The sequence below is a fragment of the Akebia trifoliata genome, chromosome 3 (assembly GCF_017979445.1).
Source record: "Akebia trifoliata isolate Shusen 1 chromosome 3, ASM1797944v1, whole genome shotgun sequence".
Taxonomy (NCBI): domain Eukaryota; kingdom Viridiplantae; phylum Streptophyta; class Magnoliopsida; order Ranunculales; family Lardizabalaceae; genus Akebia; species Akebia trifoliata.
Window position 1 is genome coordinate 11,235,892 of NC_141377.1, and position 19,735 is coordinate 11,255,626.

The 19,735-nt window shown below is 34.8% G+C and overlaps 1 protein-coding gene across 1 annotated transcript; it reads left to right on the forward strand.

Annotated features, from left to right (window-relative positions):
* Positions 1–8,845: 8,845 nt before the first annotated feature.
* On the forward strand, positions 8,846–9,503 carry LOC147405978 (Acyl-CoA N-acyltransferases (NAT) superfamily protein). Its single transcript, XM_086433899.1, has one exon. The coding sequence runs from the start codon at positions 8,908–8,910 to the stop codon at positions 9,487–9,489; it is 582 nt and encodes a 193-aa protein (XP_086290025.1). The 5' UTR covers positions 8,846–8,907; the 3' UTR covers positions 9,490–9,503.
* Positions 9,504–19,735: the final 10,232 nt, after the last annotated feature.

Sequence of the window (19,735 nt, forward strand, 5' to 3'; positions counted from 1 at the left end):
ACAGAACTGTAGGGTCATCGGCATGGAGCCAGATGGTCATCGACACGGAGTCGGAGTTTGTCAGCACGGAGCTGTAGGGTCATCGGCACAGAGCCAGAGGTTTGTCAGCATGGAGCTAGAAGGTTATCGGCATGGAGCCAAAGGTTTTTCGGCACGGAACCGGAGGTTTATCAACACGGAGCTGGAGGTTTGTTGGCACGGAGCCGAAGGTTCATCAGCACGGAGTCGAAGGTTCATCGGCACGGAGTCGGAGGTTTATCGGCACGGAACCGGAGGTTTATCAGCATGAAGCCGAAGGTTTATCGGCACGGAGTCGAAAGTTCATAAGCACGGAACCGGAGGTTGGTCAACACGGAACTAGATGTTTATCAACGCGGAGCCAGGAAAATTTTTTTTGTAAAAATGGATTACTGTAGAAAGATTGAGTCAAAAAATCATTTTGTTAGTCTCTCAATTCGATTATCTGAAATCAAGATCGACCAGTCAAATCCCCAAGGAAAAGGTGGCGCACAATGACACTCTTAAATCACCATATGTCCTTAAATAGACATAGTCTATCCCCCTCGTATCAACAGGGTAAGATTGTTCTTAGGCACCGACTTTGATCAAGAATTGTAATTGGTGCTAAAAGTTTTTATTTTTTATTTTTTATTTTTTTTATTTTTTTATTTTATTTTTTATTTTTTTCAAATCTAGTTTGTTAGAAAATGATTGGATTTATTTGAATTGATCGACTAATTGTTGATCTTGATGATTCACACATAGGTTATGGACATGGTTGAGATTGAAAGATAGATCCGGTTTGGGTTCGGTACGGGTTGTGGACCGACTTGAAATGGATATGGGTTGTGAACCCATTTGAAAGTGGATATGTGTCGTGGACCTCATTTGAAATGGATATGGGTCGTGGACACATTTTGGTGTAGATATGGGTCGTAAACCAATTTGGAAATGGATATGGGTCGCAGACCTATTTGGGAATGGATCTTGAAATGGATATGGGTCGTGGACCCATTTGAAAGTGGATATGGGTCGTAGACCCAGTTGGAAGTGGGTATGGATCGTAGACCCATTTGGAAACGGATATGGGTCGTGGACCCATTTGGGAATGAATCTTGAAGTGAATGTGGGTCGTTGACCCATTTGAAAGTGGATATGGGTCGTAAACCCAGTTGGAAGTGGGTATGGGTCGTAGACTAATTTGGAAATGGATATGGGTCGTGGACCCATTTGAGAGTGGTTACGGGTTGTGGGCCCGATTTAAGTTGATCATCGATGATGGATAATGGTAAGGTTGATAGTACGCCACATTGGGTCGGGATCAATTTCGATAGGTAGAATGTAGGCGAGCTCCGTTTGGATCAAACACAAAGTAACGAGTGGTAGGCCCTAAGTTTAACGATAGAAATGGTGTATTTAATCATTTTCAAGCCTTAAAACTCAAAAGAAAAATAAAGTCCAAGAGAAAAGTTGTCCAGACTGATGTTATGGACGAAATGAGCAAAAAAACAAATTTTTATTTTTTATTTTTTGGTCCGTTTTTAATGAGCGGACCGAAGTGCTTTTATACTGGTCCGCTCTTTAAAAGCGGACCAGAACCTTAATTTTCGCCGAAATTTTTTTTTTTTTTTTTTTTTGAGATTTTGAGGCACATAGCCTCTGTTTTTTGGCTTGGGGAAAAAAAAAATTTTTTATTTTTTATTTTTTATGATGCAAAGCATAAACAAAGATTTTCCCCTTTACCTAAGGGGACATGTAAAGAAATAAAACAAAAACAAGCCTAAAATCTATACAACTTGCCTTTGTGGGCTAAAAAGAATTTACAAAGTCATCTCCTTGGATCGAAAAAATTACAATAATGGGAGGGTTGATAAATCATTTTTCCAAAATTGTGTCTTAAGCCTCTAATCGTATTTAATGCATGCGGCTATAGGTGGCTTCACGGTTACCCATTCTTCAAACCTCAATGCATACCGAAGTACACATGTCTTAGGTTGGTGATTGGGTTGGATGTGTTCGTCCCCGTACCCGAAATAAGCGATCTCGAGTTGTGAAACTACTAAGCATCCGGGTTTAAACTTTTATAGGTAAAGGAGGTTTGTGTAATGGGCTATACAAGCATAAGTGCACAAGTGCATTTAAAAAACAAGTATCAACCCCCTTTTACAAGCATTCAACCCAAAAAATGTTAAAGAACATATTACAACCATTCCCCAAGAACAAGAAGACAAAATATCAAACAAAACACAAACAACAACCATGTTAGTAAACACATATTGAAATTTATTCTTTTTTTAAAAAAAATAGCCAAATGCTCATGGTTTGAACCCGTAATCTCCCCAGTGAAGTCGTCAAATTGTAGACATGAGAATGTTTATCCTTGAACCTCAATGCTACGTTGTTTAGAGTCGCTACCATTCTTTTTTGGAAATGGGTGTGAATGTGCACCCGAATCGATTCTTTTGAAAATCATTTTTCATGGCATTGTAGTGACTCTCATTCTTGAAAAAGGTATGGTCTACCTAAAATCTAGGTAAGGGGATTCGGTTAGAGGATGGGGAAGGTGTTAAGCACCCCATTCTCTCCACCTAAGGTGGTTACCTTTATATTTGGTCATTTTTTGAAACAGATTAACATAACAAGTAAAATGCATGAGATGCATGAAGTGGGTGGGTGCACATAGTGTGTATGTACCCCTTTGAAAGAGGATTTGATGTTGGTGTTGACATAAGAAATATCTTATGGGAGAAGATATTCTATGGAGTCAACACACTTTCGCATGAGTTGAGATGTTGGTTTATGATTTTAGAGAAGTTTCATGGATGGAGTTCCCTTAGATCCATAACCTTAATGTATGCATACTTAGCTAGAAACTTAGTGTTTTAGCCCCATCAAGAGAGCTACACAATTCTTCATCATGGCCAAATATGTGTGGTGTGTGTGAATGGTGTACATTATGATGCATGATATGAGAATGGGTTAAAAAGGGCTTCAACCTCCATCCTTTCAACCAAACCGCCTCAAGCATTCCATGCCCAAGGTTGAGGTTCAATCTACTCAGAATGAAGAAGGGTTCTCCATTACATCCTAAATGCTTCTAAAAATAAAAAGAGAGGGTTAGAAGAAGAAGATGCAAGTTAAAAGAAAATAAATAAACAACTATTATCCCACCTTGTCCCCTTGGAGGTCTTAACTGAACTTGAGCTTGAGAAAATGAACTTGAGAGTTGAAGGATGTAGTTGAGGGTTGAGAGAGTTGAAGGTTGAGAGTTGAGAGATGAGAGATGAGTAAAAATTTTGGTAGAGTTTTAGGTTGAAAGATGGGGGCTTGAGAGCATGAATTGTTCTTGGAAAATGAGGGTATTTATAGAGTTTTAGAGAACTTTTAGGAATAAAGTGGTCAAACCCTAAAAATAATGAGAATGGACATAAGATTTAGGTTATTTCTTTTTTGATTTTTCATTTGTATGGGGGTAAAGATGACATTTGTGAAGAAATCCTAAAAGCATTCTTTGGTCCTTGATTTTTTGGTAAATAGTGGTGCGAGAACAAAAGCACTTTTGGGATGGTGAATGAGGGAATGACATGTGTAAAGGTGGAGTGGTAAGTAAAAAAGTAAACCTTGGTTTATTTGTAAATAACTCACAAAGCAAGGGTGAAAGTGTATTTTTGAAATGGACCAATGGGAGAACAAAAGTACTTTTGGGAGGGTGAATGAGAACATGACATGTGTAAAGGTGAAAAGTAGATCTTAGTTCATTTGTAAATAACACATAAAGCAATGGTGGAAATATATTTTTGAAATGGACCAATGGGAGAACTCCATGTATGTACTTGAAGATTTTCACCTTTTGAGGGTAGATTGGAAGTTCTCTCAACTTTATGAATTATTACCAAAGACCCAAGAACCTTTTTGGTTTGACCATCCTTTTTGGGAAGGGCATTCTTGAATTCTCACAAGAAAAAGTTGACTCTCTAATTAGATGATGCATTGGGTCATCTTTTGAGGGGGTGTGAAAGAATGGGCTTGGAATGGACTTGGTATTGGACTTAGGTAATGGACTTGGGGTTTAAGAGTGGGCTAAAAGAATGGACTTGAATTTGGGTTAGAAGGTAGGCTTTGTCTTGGGCTTAGGTTGGATTAGGAAATGGACCTTGGTTGTGGTATAGGTGATGGGGCGGTAAAGGGATAATGGATATGAATTTGGAGTGGGTTAGGTACAGGGTTGAGCATGCAAATTATATGAGATGATGCATGTATGCATGTATGCATGGGAATGATGCCACGTGGCAATGTGAACCCGTGATAGGTTTGAGTCCTTAGTTGGAATTAATTCTAGAAAATTTGAGTTTTCCTAACGGGTTCGTGCAAATTGGGGTGTCTACAATTTTGTCCAAAATCTAGTTCTTAAAAAGAAGTTACAACTCTGCTATGTTCCAACTGAAGATCAAATAGCAGACTTGTTAACAAAGTATTTATCAAGCTCAAGGTTTGATTCTATGAAATCCAGACTATATATCGTACCTCGACCCTTCAGCTTGTGGGGGGATGAAAGCCATAAGAACTTAGAAGAAACTTCTACACTTGACAAGTCAGCATGTAATAGCTCATCATGATGACTTGGATCTAGCTAGAGTTCTAGAATTAACTAATTCTGTTATAGAAGTTTGTTATAGAATTTTTTATGGAATTAATTTCAGATAAGCAAACTAGTTTATCCCCTTGTAATATGTTATATATAATGAAGTTGTTTAAAACTCTCTCTTATGTTTTAGAGAAGCGTATTTTTTCACAAATTTCATTTGTTTACAAAAGTTTCTAGGGCATCGTTACAATGAAAGCTAGTGGAGAGTAAGGAAGTCGTAGGTTATAGTCAAATACATGGGCCTTGTTATATCCAAGCCTAAAAATGATATGGCCAAAATTTGATATTGTGTTCATTAAACCTGAATGTGTTGTAGTGGTCTTGAACAAATGTGTGGGCAAGGTTATATTTAGGCTTAAAGTGATGTGGCCAATTATGCTATTATGTTAATTAATGAGACAATCGGAAGTGATGTGGAAGATGGATGCTCCACCAATAGTAGGCAATGATATTGCCAGGTCTAGAGCAGTACTTACACGTTCTTGTAGGGAGGGTAATGTCTCCAAAATCAACTCTAATCTTTTGAGACGAGTTGATTGGAATTGTCGTAGAATTGCATACTACTTCAAAGGATGGGAATGAGAAAAGTACCCCCCACAAGTTGTGGTATGGCCATGTATTCAAATTAATTTCAAAATTTCTATTTGCACTAATATTAGATTTTCTAAGAAAGTCGAAGGGTTTGGGTGTTCATCAATGGACATCAACTCTGGTGTATATTGAAACCCACATCCTTGTACAAGGAAGTTACAGGTAAAAAGGACATGGGTCAAATTCAGTTTATTAGGAGATCCTTGATTTCACCAAATCAAACCGAGTCAAATTTATTTATTAGAAGTTTAATCGGGTAAAACAGTATTATTGGGGGGCTTAACTAAACTTGACTTGCCGAGCTAAATAGGAAAATATCAATTCAATAAAAAAAAAACTTTTACTACACAATAAGATGTATTTTTATTTAAATAAAATATCCGATCAAGTCATAAGACTACGCCTAAACAAGTTTATTACGCAAAATTTTGATCACGTAGTGTACTTTGACGAACTAATTAAATTACTCGGGAGCTTAATTACGCCAAGCCAATTCATTCTTAGTTGGGTCGGCTTGACAAATGAGGTTGGGGAATAATTTTATGCCTAGCTAAACTAAGTCTAGCGACTCTATTGAGTAAGCAGTCTAATTTATTACTCGATTTTTGACCTATTGAATTAATGGTATGCTTGGGGGGGCTTAATTTAAAGCCAATTTATAAGACAAAATTATTAAATTATATTTTGGGTGCTCAATTGAAACCCGGACTGTGAGATGTAATTATTAATTTCTATTTGGAGACTCGATTTAAGTATAAGATTTCAGTAATGTATAAAAAGTGTTTTTAATTTCTTTTCAATTTTATAAGAAAAAATATTATTCTATAAATCTATGTTATTAAAAAGATTATATTCTATGAACTTTGTGACCTATGCTAGTTTAAATTTTTCAGGTCGATTCAAGGAAATGAGCCTTGCTTTTAAGGGGAAGTAGGGCAAAAGACAAGATAAGGTAAGGTTGGTTCAACAAACCAGACCTTATTCTTGATTCAACAATCGACAAGACAAGGTAAGAGTAAGACTGGCTCAATGAACTGAGCTTCACTCTTCAACTCTATGAATCGACAAGGCAAGGTAGGGTAACGTCGGTTCAACGAACCAAACCTTACTCTTCGATTTAACATATCGACAAGGCAATGTTCGGGTAAGGTCGGTTCAATAATCAAGACCTTACTCTTTGATTCAATAAATTGACAAGGTAAGGTAAGGGTAAGGCTGATTCAATGAACCAAGCTTCACTCTTCGACTTTATGAATCAACAAGGCAAGATAAGGTAAAGTTGGTTCAACGAACCAGACATTACTCTTCGATTCAACGAATCGACAAGGCAATGTAGGGGAGGTCGGTTTAACAAACCAGACCTTACTCTGATTCAATGAATCAACAAGGCAATATTAGGATAAGGTCAGTTCAACGAACCATACCTTACTATTCAATTCAACGAATTGACAAGGCAATGACACCCGTTCGATAGGTTATTCTTATTATTTATCAAAGTCTCAGATCATTTTTAGATCCAAGTTCGATTTGAGATTTCAATCGATTCTTCTACTATTTATAAAAGTCTTGAATTATTCTGGGATCCAATCCTGATTTGGGATTTCAGTTGATTTTTCTATTATTTATCCAAGTCTTAGATCGTTCTAGGTTTCAAGTTCGATTTAGAATTTCAATCGATTCTTCTATCATTTGTCAAAGTTTTGACTCATTCAGGAAATCAAGTCAGGTTTACACGTAATTCTATTATTAAAGCATCTACTTATTATGTGAGTTCGACCAAGTGACATATCAAATTTGTGAAAATAAGCTCAGGGGATCAAGAATCTTACTAGTTCAAAAATAAAAAATGGTGCTTACTCAAGTCAGAAGTGTTTCTCGAAGGCAAATCTCGATACATCAATCACCTTCAAAAGGGGGCTATATGGATGGATAAAATTGACTTTTCCCGAATCATTCATTCATACCATCAACACATATCTCGAGGAAGACACGTGATAGAGTTTGGATAAGATTATATGTAATTAAGGGAGAATCCCAATTTGGGAGGATTTTTTTCTTAATAAGTAATTATTTTATTTTATGAGGGTAAAAATGATATTTCTAATTTAATTAGAATTAGGGTTTTTTATTTAAAGAGGGCTAAGATTATTGTAAAGGGAAGAAAGAAAAGGAAGAAGGAAAAATGAGAGGAGGAAAGGGGAGACCGAGGAGAAGAGGACATGTGACCGTGAGGTTTATAGTGGATCTACTCCCCGACCTGTGGATGTAGGAATAATGTGCCAAACCATGTAAAAAATCATTTTGTATTCTTTATCTTTTTCGTTCTTTTTTCATCATCCTTATGATTTATTGATAAATGATCTTGCTTCAAATCAGATCTCAAAGTTAATCATAAATTTGACTTTTACAATTACCTATTAAGTTACCCAAAGGAAACCCAATTTTTTTAAGACCCAAAACCTACTAATTGGTTACGAGTATTGTGGGGTCAAATTCCGATAAACAATGCTGATGGATTTTTCCTCACAGATTCGAAGTCGCTCCTTCCACCTTTTTGCTAGCACCAACGTGATACCTATAAAAAATTCTCCGTGTTCAAGTTAGAATAGTAGAGGAATAATGGATACTATTGGTTAGACTCCCAATCGGCCAAAAGATCCTTAAGTTTGTACATATTGTACTATTTATAAATCCTTCCTCTGAATCAAGGTTTCTCCTTCTTGTGGGAGGTGATCTCGTAGAATCCCCTGATTTGCAGGATCCTAAACGGAATGAGGATCTTTAGGATTGGATATACTATACTAGGGAGATCTTTTTCGAGATCTCTGGGTTTAACGTGCGCATATCAAGATTACGGATATTCTTTGATCGGGCCTGCCTTGCTTAGTAGACCAGGTCTTATTCAGTGTTGTGCTACCCTCCTAACCAGGCCAAACGCTCTCTACCTTGACCTGCCCTTCTGCTAGGTAGTGCCATGTATGCTAATCTGCGTATGGTACCACTTAATCGACTTGGACACATGTATGGTCTAGATGACTGTGGGGTTATTTTCTTTTACCGGTATACTTAGTATCTAATTAGGCAATTGTAGGATATAAAATGAGCAAAACCCAAGTATATCCATATTTAGATTCAAATTCGAATAAAAAAAATTCAGACTTGGACCCGTATATAGATCTGAATCAAGACATGTTCGATCCATTTCATGCTAGGCTAGGTAATTGGGTACCTCTCCACACTATTAATTTAGACCCATCCAAATCTAGAGGCACACAGGTAGCCTTAGTAGAATTTATAGCCTTCTATTCAATTTCCTTCATCAAATTTGAAGGGAGGTTGCAAAATTAGTTAGACCACAAATGAAGAAACTTCATCTCGATGCATTTGCATAGTATTATTGTAGCATCTCTTACTCCACCATCCATTTTTACAACAGTTCATATTGCGTATCTCGGCCGAAATCGACGGTTGATGCTTGAAGAAGTATGTAGTCTAAAATCTAAAGCCACCTCAACCAAATTCTCAACTGCCAACCAGAACCACTAATTTTAATATAAAAAAATAAAAATCACAAGATAAATCTCCAATTTTCTTCTTTTTTTTTTACTAACTCTCTCAAACCAACCTCCCTATTCTCTCTCTCTCTCTCTCTCTCTCTCTCTCAGAAATCGATGCTTCTTCGAGGCATCACCATCTCCACTCCACTCCCGTTGTCATTCTGCCTCAAATCCTCAAAATGCCCCAAAGATCTAAAAATTACAGCCCAAATACCCACAACTCCCACCACCAAGAAATTCGCAATCTCAGACCAAGAACTCGAATCCCGAGGGTTCAATCTCCGCCGTTCTTTCTCGGACCTCAACATAGACCATCTCAACTCCGTCTTCGTCTCCGTAGGATTTCCAAGACGGGACCCAGAGAAGATCCAAATAGCACTAGAGCACACGGATTCGTTGCTGTGGATAGAGTACTCGAAGACTAAAAGGCCCGTGGCGTTTGCACGTGCGACGGGTGATGGCGTGTTCAACGCGATCATATGGGACGTAGTAGTGGATCCTTCGTTTCAAGGGATTGGGTTGGGGAAAGCAGTGATGGAGAGGTTGGTGGAAGAGCTGTTGCAAAAAGGGATTTCTAATATAGCGCTGTATGCGGAGCCTAGGGTTGTGGGATTTTACAGACCTTTAGGCTTTGCTGCGGATCCAGATGGGATCCGAGGCATGGTGTACTCTAGAAAACAGAAGAAACGGAAATAAAACCTAAATAATCATTTTTTTTTATTTTTTTATATACATATATTTTAATTTCATTGTATTTTATGAGTTGTTTTGTTTTGTTTTGTGGGTTGGGGCCTTGGGGTGGTGTTGGTGTTCCTTGAGATCCTTTCATATTTTCTTCAATCTCCTAGTGATGACCCCATGGCTTCAATACACTTTAAGAATCAAATCAGTTCAGAATTCGACAATTAACCATGTAAGTATTCGATATCGTCTACCTTTCCCTTGGTTTAATCTCTATTTATTTTTTGCATTTTATAATTGTAATACGTTGATTTTGATGGTTTGACAATAGGGTTGTTCTATTTGCACCTACCATTTGACGTAAGTGCACCTATATTATTATTGTAACTTTATAAATTATAACACTTTAATACATAGACCTCGTCTATTAGGTGCTCTTACCCATTGTTCAAAATCTCGTTTCATTCCGTTGTTTTGATCTTTTTTCAAAAATTGAACGATATTGAAATATTGTTGAAATTTTTTAGACAAACAAGATGTTATGAAACATTAGTATTCACATTTAAATAAGTCTTTTAGAAGATACGTAAGTCAAGGGGCATGTCACTCGTTGAAAAGACGAGTATCTCAAATATTTAAAAAATATGAATAATAAATCATATAAGTCAGTCGTTTAGAAAGATCGAGGTCAAGGGCAAAGCCAATCTGATTTTCTCATACACAAAAGCAAAGAGTGAGAAAGAACCCGAGGGTTCCATTTTGAATTCATTTTCCTCAGAGAGGGAGAGAAAGAGAAGAAGAAGAAGAAGAAGGATCTGACCTGAATTCTAATGGCACAATTCTTGTGCGACTCCGACGATGCAAGTACTTCTCTCTCTCTCTCTCTCTCTCCGTAAATATGGTTTGGAATTCTGGATCTTACTCTTTCAACTAATAACCTCTCCTAGCATGAACGAGTAAGCATTCTAAATCATTTTAATATATGCAAAATTTTACTGAATAAACTACAATTAAGTAGTACATATAGTCAAGAATGAATAACTAAATAGTTAAAATCCACATTTCATAAATCAACAATACTCATATTATATCATTTTCTTTTTATACAATTTTAATTGATAAACTTGAAATAGTAAATATGTTTTTCATATTATCATTTAAATTAAAGTAACAAATACATAATATACAATGGTAGAGTAGTAGAATTAAAGAATTAGGATTCTACGACTAAATAGCTCATAGCCAGAACATCGTGTTCCAATGCTTCAATGGTGTGGAATCGCACCGTTAGTTCTTAATTTTATGGTCGGTCGCTGCAACTTACCATACTTAGGTTACTATTTATCTAGTTCAGGCTAGCCGTTTGACGTGACTATAATAGATATGACTCTTCTCGACGTATCAAGACGCTCGACTACTTCAGACTGTTAGTGATCACTAACTAGCCATCTTCATTTATGTCTATCAGGCGTGCACGTGATTCCCATTATACATCCTCACTCGTGTACAACCGCATTTACATTACATGTTCACTGAAAAAGATATAAAAGAATATGCCTGAATTCCAATTGTAACGACATTCTCATATGTGTCACATACCATGTATGAGTTTGGTTGTCCCTATTGTACATCCCAGGATAGTATATCAATCCGACTGAAATGATGAACTATCCCTTCAGGTGTTTGCAAACTCTTTAACAATTCACAAAGTAGATATATATAAATATCATTTTTTGTTTGAAAACAAATAAAAAATTAACATCACAGTGTTGAGAATGAATATTCAATTTCTTACCATGCAACTGTACCCACCAGAGTAAAATTGAATAATATTATAGTATGTTGCACTCTTGCACAAATTTAAACATGCAAGTCACCTCGTGATAACATAAAGTAAATTATCCCTAGATATCTGTTCATCAACCCATACATATCACAATAATGAAAAATGCAGATATCACCCCCCTAGTATAATTCTAACATTTTATCGTTTCATTTCTCTTTCTCCTTTTTCGGTATTAGTACTTTTGAACTTTTCAAAAACACAATTCCTTTTTTCGATATTTATCAAATCAATGTAAATTCATTTAATATAAAATTATTTTTCAAACTTTAAAATTCATTTTATCATTTAAATTGAAAAACTACAAAATTTGAATCAAAACGGAATCCTAGTAATGGCACAAGACTGAACTGACCCACATATACCTTGTTATAAAACCCGTTTAAAACAGATCAAACACATATATTTCTTATGAATTTGAAATAAAAGAAGAAAATCCTACGTTTTAAAAAAAAAATCGTAAGATTGATAAAAAATTTAAATGTATTTTCGAAATTTACGATTACCAATAAGAATCATAAGCCCCCTACCTATCGTTGGTCGTTAGAAGCAAAGAACAAACATAGAATTCGATGCAACTGGTACGAAAATCGAGAAAATTGGACTTGGATGCGACTGCTTTTGAAACAAATCTAGTGGTTTTGAAGATCTTGATGATGACATCTTTTTTTCTTCTTCAATGGAAGACGATTTGGACTTTAAGTCATTGAAATTTTTTTAGTTGAAAAGTTCGAAACCCACTTTATATAAGTATTTGAAGAAAATAATCAAAAATGGTCCAAAAGAGTTTGAAAAACTAATTTGGGGCACTGTCAAAAATGGTTAGCCAAAACTATAAAAAATTGGTGGAAATTTGACTAAGTGTTGAAAAAGTGAATTTTCAAAGTTCTTTAAATTAAAAATGGGTTTTTGAAAATGAAAGCCTTGAATAAATGTATTGACATCACGTAATTTTTATAGTTAAATTCAAAGTAACGCAAAAGATATTCGGGTTTGAAAGTTTGACGAAAATGTCGAAACTTACGTTTTATTCTTAGAACTAAAATTAGATTTTGATCATTTTAAATTTGGATTTTTAAGCCATTCCCATTATTTTCAAATATGGGGTAATCCCTTAATTTTGTTAAAGAACTTAAAGTAAATGGAAAACTCAATATGACATTTACTTAAATGTTTTTAATGAAAATAAGGCTAAAAAATTATATACAAGCTGTGGGAAAAATAAAATTTCAAATTTGCAAAAAATTTGTTTCTGACAACGGCGTAGTGGTTCTGCACAGTGGCCAACGACAGCACCCGCAACAAGTTAAAAACTTAGAATTTTTTTATCTTGATTTTCTATTTTTGCGCAAAAATAATTCGAAATCGATATAAAAGCTATTGATTTGTTTCTTAAATATTAAACAATTTATAAAGGACTTAAATCACATCAAATGAAATAAAATCTATCGAAAAGATTTTCGAAAACACAATTCAATTCATTCAAAATGCATGAATTAAAAAAAAAAACACATCATTTATCCTAATTTTTAATAAACATATTGGGATTTTTGAAATAAAAAGTAAGATGTACAATAATCTATACTATTAGTAAGATTAAGGAATTCCCTACATGAATCAAAGTTCTAAAAGCTGAAATTTTTTATTTGGATTGAATTGGGTTGAAGGTCGATTCTCGAAATCCGATGAAAACTCTACTTTTACCATTTTTCTTGAAGCTACCAACCAAAGGGACAACTTTCTCTTCTACGCCGACCCTAGGATCATCCTCTATGCTCTTAGATCTGAGTTAGAAATCTAAGGGATCTTGGGTTGTGTTTGGTTAGAAGAGAGAAGGAAATGAAAATCTAGAATTTAATCCTGAACATGTTCTATTTAAGTGAGCAAGACGTAGACGTCTTTTCCTAAATTGTTTTAACCTTTAATGATAACTCGACAATCAAAACTCAGAATTTTACAAACTTATACTTTAATTTCAATAATTTTTTGCCACAAATCTAATAGTATGCTCAGATTTCTCAAATTCAAAACCTATAAAAAAAATTTCCCATTGGATTGACCTATGAATTTTCTTGAGATACCCATAAAATATATGGCGTATTACATCATTTGTCTCCTTTAATTTTTGTGATTGTGGCTTAGGCACTGGGAAGGATGCTTATGCTTTTAGTTTAGGGGAGTTGTCTTGTTTCTCAATTGGGGAGAATAGGTCGAATGTGAGTTGTTTGCAATTTACATATGACATCTTAGTCTTCTTAAATGTTTTGAGGGGATCTCTAGACTTAGGATGAACCTTCGAAAGAGCAATTGTTTTGGTGTTCAAGTGGACTCAAAGATTCTTAGTTGGGTTACGATGTTTGGGTGCTAGAGGTACCACTTACCAATGACTTACATAGGCTTCCCCTTAAAAGTAACATGTAGACACCTCAATTTGCACTAACCTATTAGGAAAAATAAAATTTTCTCGAATGAATTTCAATTAAGAGCTTAAGCCTTTCAACGGGCCTGTATTGCCACTTGCCATCATTTTCATGCATACATGCATCATGTCATATTGTTTTGTATGCCCTTATCTTGTCTTTAATCCAATCCAAATCCATATCCAATTTTTATTAATCAATCTATCGCCCATACCTTAACCCAAGTCCATAACCTAAATTCATACCCAAAGTCCATAACCTAAGTCTATTTCCTAACCCAAAATCAAGTCCATCTCCTAACCCAAAGTCTATAGGTGAAGTCCATCCCCTAAACCCAATATCAAGCCCATCCTAAGTCCATTCTCTCACACCCCATCAAAGGATGACACATGTTGATCTCTCATAAGCCTTCAACAACTAATATTCCAACCCACTTGGAGAGTCAACTTCCCATAGTCAAATCAAAAGGGTTCTTTGGTCTTTAGTAAAAATCCATAAAATTAAGAGAATTTCCAATCATACCCTCAAAAGGTGGAAATCTTTAAGTACATACATGAAGCTCTTCCATTAATCTATTTCAAAAATATACATTCACCCTTACTTTATGAGTTATTTACAAATGAACCAAGGTTTACTTTTCACCTACCACTTCACCTTTACACATATTACTCCCCTACTCACCCTCCCAAAAGTATTTTTGTTCTCCCATTAGTGAATTTCAAAAACATACATTCACCCTTGCTTTATGAGTTATTACAAATAAATCAAAGTCTATTTTTCACTTACCACTCCACATTTACACATGGCATTCCCCTACTCACCCTCCCAAAAATGTTTTTTGTTCTTTCATCTTTATTTACCAAAAATCAAATATCAAATAATATTTTTTGGATTTCTTCACAAATTTCATATTTACCCTCATACAAATGAAATTTTCAAAAAGAAATAACATAAACCTCATGTTCATTTTCTTTATTTTTAGGATTGGACCACTTTATCCCTAAAAGTCCTCCAAAAATTTTATAAATACCCTCATTTTCTATGAACAAAACATGCTCTCAAGCCCCCATCTCTCTATCTTAAACTCTACAAAAATTTCTACTCACTTCTCCAACCCTCTCTCAATCCAACCTTCTAACTCAAGAACTTTCATCCATCTCTCAACCTTCAACCAAAAATCTCATCACCTATAATCATCTACTCTCAACCAAGACATTCAACTCTCTAAGCCATCTCAAGATTCAAGTTTAGTCAAAGCATCAAGGGACAAGGTGAGTTACAGAAGATTTTTATTTTTCAAAGTTTGCATCTTCTACATCTAACCCTCTTATTATTTTTCTTTTTAGAAATCCCTTAGGATGTAATGCACACCCTCTCCTATTTTCGATAGGTTGGACTAAGATTCGATGGAAAATTGTAGGGGTTAAAGCCCTATTTTCCTTAATCTCATGTATCATGTTGTACACAATGCACCCACTCACATATGCAAGGTAATGATGAAGAAATGTGTCACCCTCTTATTGGGGTGAAACACTAAGTTTCTATCCTTGTATACATGCATCGAGGTTGTGGTCTCAAGAGAACTCCATCATGGAGTCTCTCTAAAAGCTCAAACTAACATTTATATCCATAAAAAATAATGTAGTTACATGGATCATCCTTTTTCATAGGATGCCCCTAATGTCATATTGAAATCAAAAATCTTTTCTAAGGAAACATTTCACTCAATGCACACACCACCTCTAACATGCATTCTCATGCATTTTCATTTATTTTCTTAAGTTTTACAAAAAGAATGGCCAAGCAAGGTAACCACCTTTGGTGGAGAGGATGGGGTGTCTAACACCTTTCCTATCCTCTAACCGGACCTCCTTACCTAGATCTTAGGTAGACCTTTCTTTTTTCAACAAATGAAACTCACTACGATGTAAAATACATTTTCAAAATCCTTTTGGGTGCTTTTTCACACCCATTTCCAAAATAGAATGGTGGCGACTTCAAACAATGTAGCATTGAGATTCTACGATGAACTTCTCATGTTTACACAACATATAGGAGTAAGGCTATCTGAGACTCGGTGATTAAAATGATGAAAAAAATGATGAGCTCAAGCTATTTTTCTAAAGGAGGGAAGTTAACACGAATCAAAAGTACACTATCAAATATCCCAAAATGAATGTAAAGGTAAGATAAGAAAAACTGGTTAAAGACTTATTGTGGAATGATAAGAATGAGAATAAGAAAATCCATTTTGTTAAATGCAAGGTGGTTTATGGGATGAAAAAGAAAGAGGTTTAGGTATAAGGGGTTTCAGGATCACAAATACAATATTGTTAAGAAAATGGTAATAGGGGTTTGGGGATCACAAATACAATATCGATGAAACTATAGGATCATCACCGAGAATCCAAGTAGGTAGTGGGGAACGTGTTGATTACGAAAGTCCTATCAAAGATGTTGAAAAGTTAAATATACATAGTATGTGGGGATGATCTTCGATTCAACTGAGGAAACTAAAAAGTATTATGAAAATTATGGACATTGAGATGGGTTTTTTATCCGTATTCAAATAACTTATAAGTCTCGACAAGGTTCAAATGACATGAGTAGAATAACATATGTTTACACACACCAAGGCAAGTATAAGGTGAAAGCAAAAGAAAAAGAAATAACAATTATGAATGAAAACGAAAAGAAGATAATTAGAAAAAGTTGTTCAACTGTTAAATATGGATGTAAGGCTACCATGCGTATTGTAAACGATTACAAATAGACTGCAAACTAAAAGTGTCAATTTTCTATAATGGCTATAATCACAAGGTAGTCACACTAACAAAGAAAATGAGGATGATATCAAATCATTATATGCCGAAAGTAGCTAAGGATATAGTTGAAACATTTAGAAGAGAAAATATTCAAATCATTAATGTGTTAACCATTCTTGGTGGGGTTCTAATTAGTTTTGATGGTAAGGACTGTTACAACCACTTGAGGAATGTTATGCATAAGAAATTAGAAGTAGGAGATGCATAGTTAGTATTGAATTACTTCATAAGAAAACAAACTGAAAATCTTCAATTCTTTTATGTGATACTATCAAACGATGAAATGAGATAATAAATTTTTTTTTAGTAGATGCAAGGTCAAGATTGCAGCATGAATATTTTGGTAATGTGGTAACATTTGACACGACTAATCAGACAAACAAGTATGATATGTCGTTTGCTTCATTTACTAGAATAAACTACCATTTTCAATCTATATAATTTAGGTGCACTCTTCTACTATATGAGACATAGGTGACCTTCTTATGACTATTTGAGACTTGGCTCAAAGTTATGGGAGGACACCTTCTAATATCGATGATCATTGATCAGGATTTTGCATTAAGGAATGTGATTGCTAAGGTTTATCCTAAAACATGCCGTCAACTCTACATCTGGCACATCAGGAAGAAGTTTGTCGAGAAGTTATCCCATAAATACTTTGAGACTTCTGGTTTTAAAAGTAAATTAGATAAATGTATTTGGTTAAGATATACAGGGGAAGAGTTTGGATAAGAATGGAATAGCGTGATTGTAGATCATGGATTTGAAGGAAATGAATGGCTTCAATAATTGTTTCACTTACGGGAGTCTTAATTACCTGATTATAATTGGAGCACTTTTTTCCTTAGTATGAATACTACTAGCCGTAAAAGCGAGAGCATTAATGCATTCTTTGATAGGTTCATTACATGGAAGACAAGTCTCAAAAGAATTTTTGGTCAAATATGAGGAAACGTTGAAAAGGTTTGTAAAAAAGGAGTAGTGAAGATTTTGACTTAGAACATAGGTTTCGATGTGTTTGTGACGACAAGTTACTTCTGAAACATGTCTTAACAGTATATACTAAAAGTATGTTTGAAAAATTCAAGGAAGAATGGCCCCAGGTGAACTGATTTAGAGTTGAAGGAACAAGAATTGATGATGGATTTCACACATATCAGGTGAAAACTAAGTTTGGTGAACTTGAAGAATTTCTACTGAAGTTAAATTTGGATAGTTACGAGGGTGCATGCGAATGTTTGAGTTTGTTGAAATAACTTGTCAACATTTTCTAAAGGTTTTTGTCCATCTTAACATTGATAGTATACCATCACACTTCATTCTTAGAAGATAGAGAAAATGGGCTAACAAATTTAAGGTGATGGATTCACCCATAATGATCGATGGGAAAGAATCGTCAATCGCATTGAGATTTGGCAATATGTGTCAATAGGCTACTATGTTGGTCAATTTTGCATCATTTTCAATGAAAGCATATACAATCTTCATGAATACCTTAAATAAATTATCCAAACAAATTTTCAAAGTTCGACATGATGAAATGTCAGAACTTGTATCTATAGTTGATGCATCCCAAGGTATAGATGAAAAAATGTAGTCATAACTTATCACAATTATTACTTTTTGACCCGAATATCTCACAAACAAAGAGTGGGAAGAAGGATGAGAAGGGCAAAGCAAAGGTTCATACTGAGGGTGAAGTAAAAAGTAATATCGAGTTGAGCCAATAAAAAAAAAAAACGAAAGTGTGCATTATGTCAAAAATTCTAACATAACAAGTGAATATGCCCTACAAATCCAAACAGAAAACGGATTTATTCTACTACCCAAGGTAATTGAAATTACCTTCGTAAGATAAAATCTTACTTTAAAGTATTTATACCGTATAGTCTTATTTATTATTTTTCCTTTTTAACAAATTAATAGATAATGATGATATACAAAAATTGGGGCAATACATAGAGTGATCACAAAGACAGTTGGTAGTTCCTCTTCTCTTTTTTAGGTGACCTTCTAAGTATTTATGTTGTGATGTTTGTACTTGTAGCATATTGATGTGAATATAGCCCTCTTTCATCAAATTAATAAAAATTTCGGAATTATTATTCTTTGGTTGTAGCTATATATCTATTATGTTTTGTAAGGTGTTGGGAAATATTGAGTTTTGATTGAGCATTGGTCTGCAATATGGGTAATTTTGTATTAGTTTAGACCCATCTTAGTCTACTACTACCACATAGTTTTCAGGGCTGGTGTTAATGTTACTTATTAAAATGATAGTGAGACATTCACACTTCTCATTGCTTCTACATTTCTGCTGTGTTATTTTACTTTCTTGCAGTGGCTTTTAGCCTTTTGTCAAAGGTTTTCCTATATCAAATTCCAGTTGTGGGGTGGATTCTTATGTCAAGGTACATACTGCCGTCTATTGTAGGGGTGCAATTTGATTTGGTTCAAACCGAAAACCAAACCAAACTGAGCTTTAGATTGGTTTGATTTGGTTTATAATGAACTTCAATTCGGTTCTAGGTCAACAAAATAGAGAACTGACCAATTTGATTCGGTTCTTTGTTCATCTCTTGTAAGAACTAAATCAAACCGATAACCAAATCCCTATATTAATAAAATTATAAATATTATTAATCTAAATAATAAACTAGACCCACTTTTTATGGATATATTGCTATTTTTTATGGATAGATTAACTACATTTTTTTGGATGGATGGGATTAATGACTTTCTTTAATTGATGAAAAAACTATTTGACTTTTTTTTTTTTTCGAATGGATACATTAATGATTGTTTTTAATCATGGATAGATTAATAACTCCTTATATGAGATTTCATATTCATATCTATTTATTTTTATTAAAAATATCTTGATTCAATTAGGCTTTTAAGATAATGGCAATTCATAGAACCAAACGGACCTTAGCTCAGTTCGGGTTGGTTTGATTCGGTTCCGATTCTCATTTAATGGAACCGAACCAAGTAGCACCCCTAGTCTCTTGTGCTGTTCAATTACCACGATAGAGACGCTTATGATTTACTTGTATCATATTGCCAAGTTTGTAAAGCTTGCGAGTCTTAATATCACAGACTTGGGTTCACATTCACTTTTTAGTTACTCCGATCTCATTAGTAAAACATACTGGCTCGGTGGCAAAACC

Bases quoted from the DNA above. Each gene is read 5' to 3' on its own strand.
- LOC147405978 (XM_086433899.1), top strand. From the start codon at position 8,908: ATGCTTCTTCGAGGCATCACCATCTCCACTCCACTCCCGTTGTCATTC.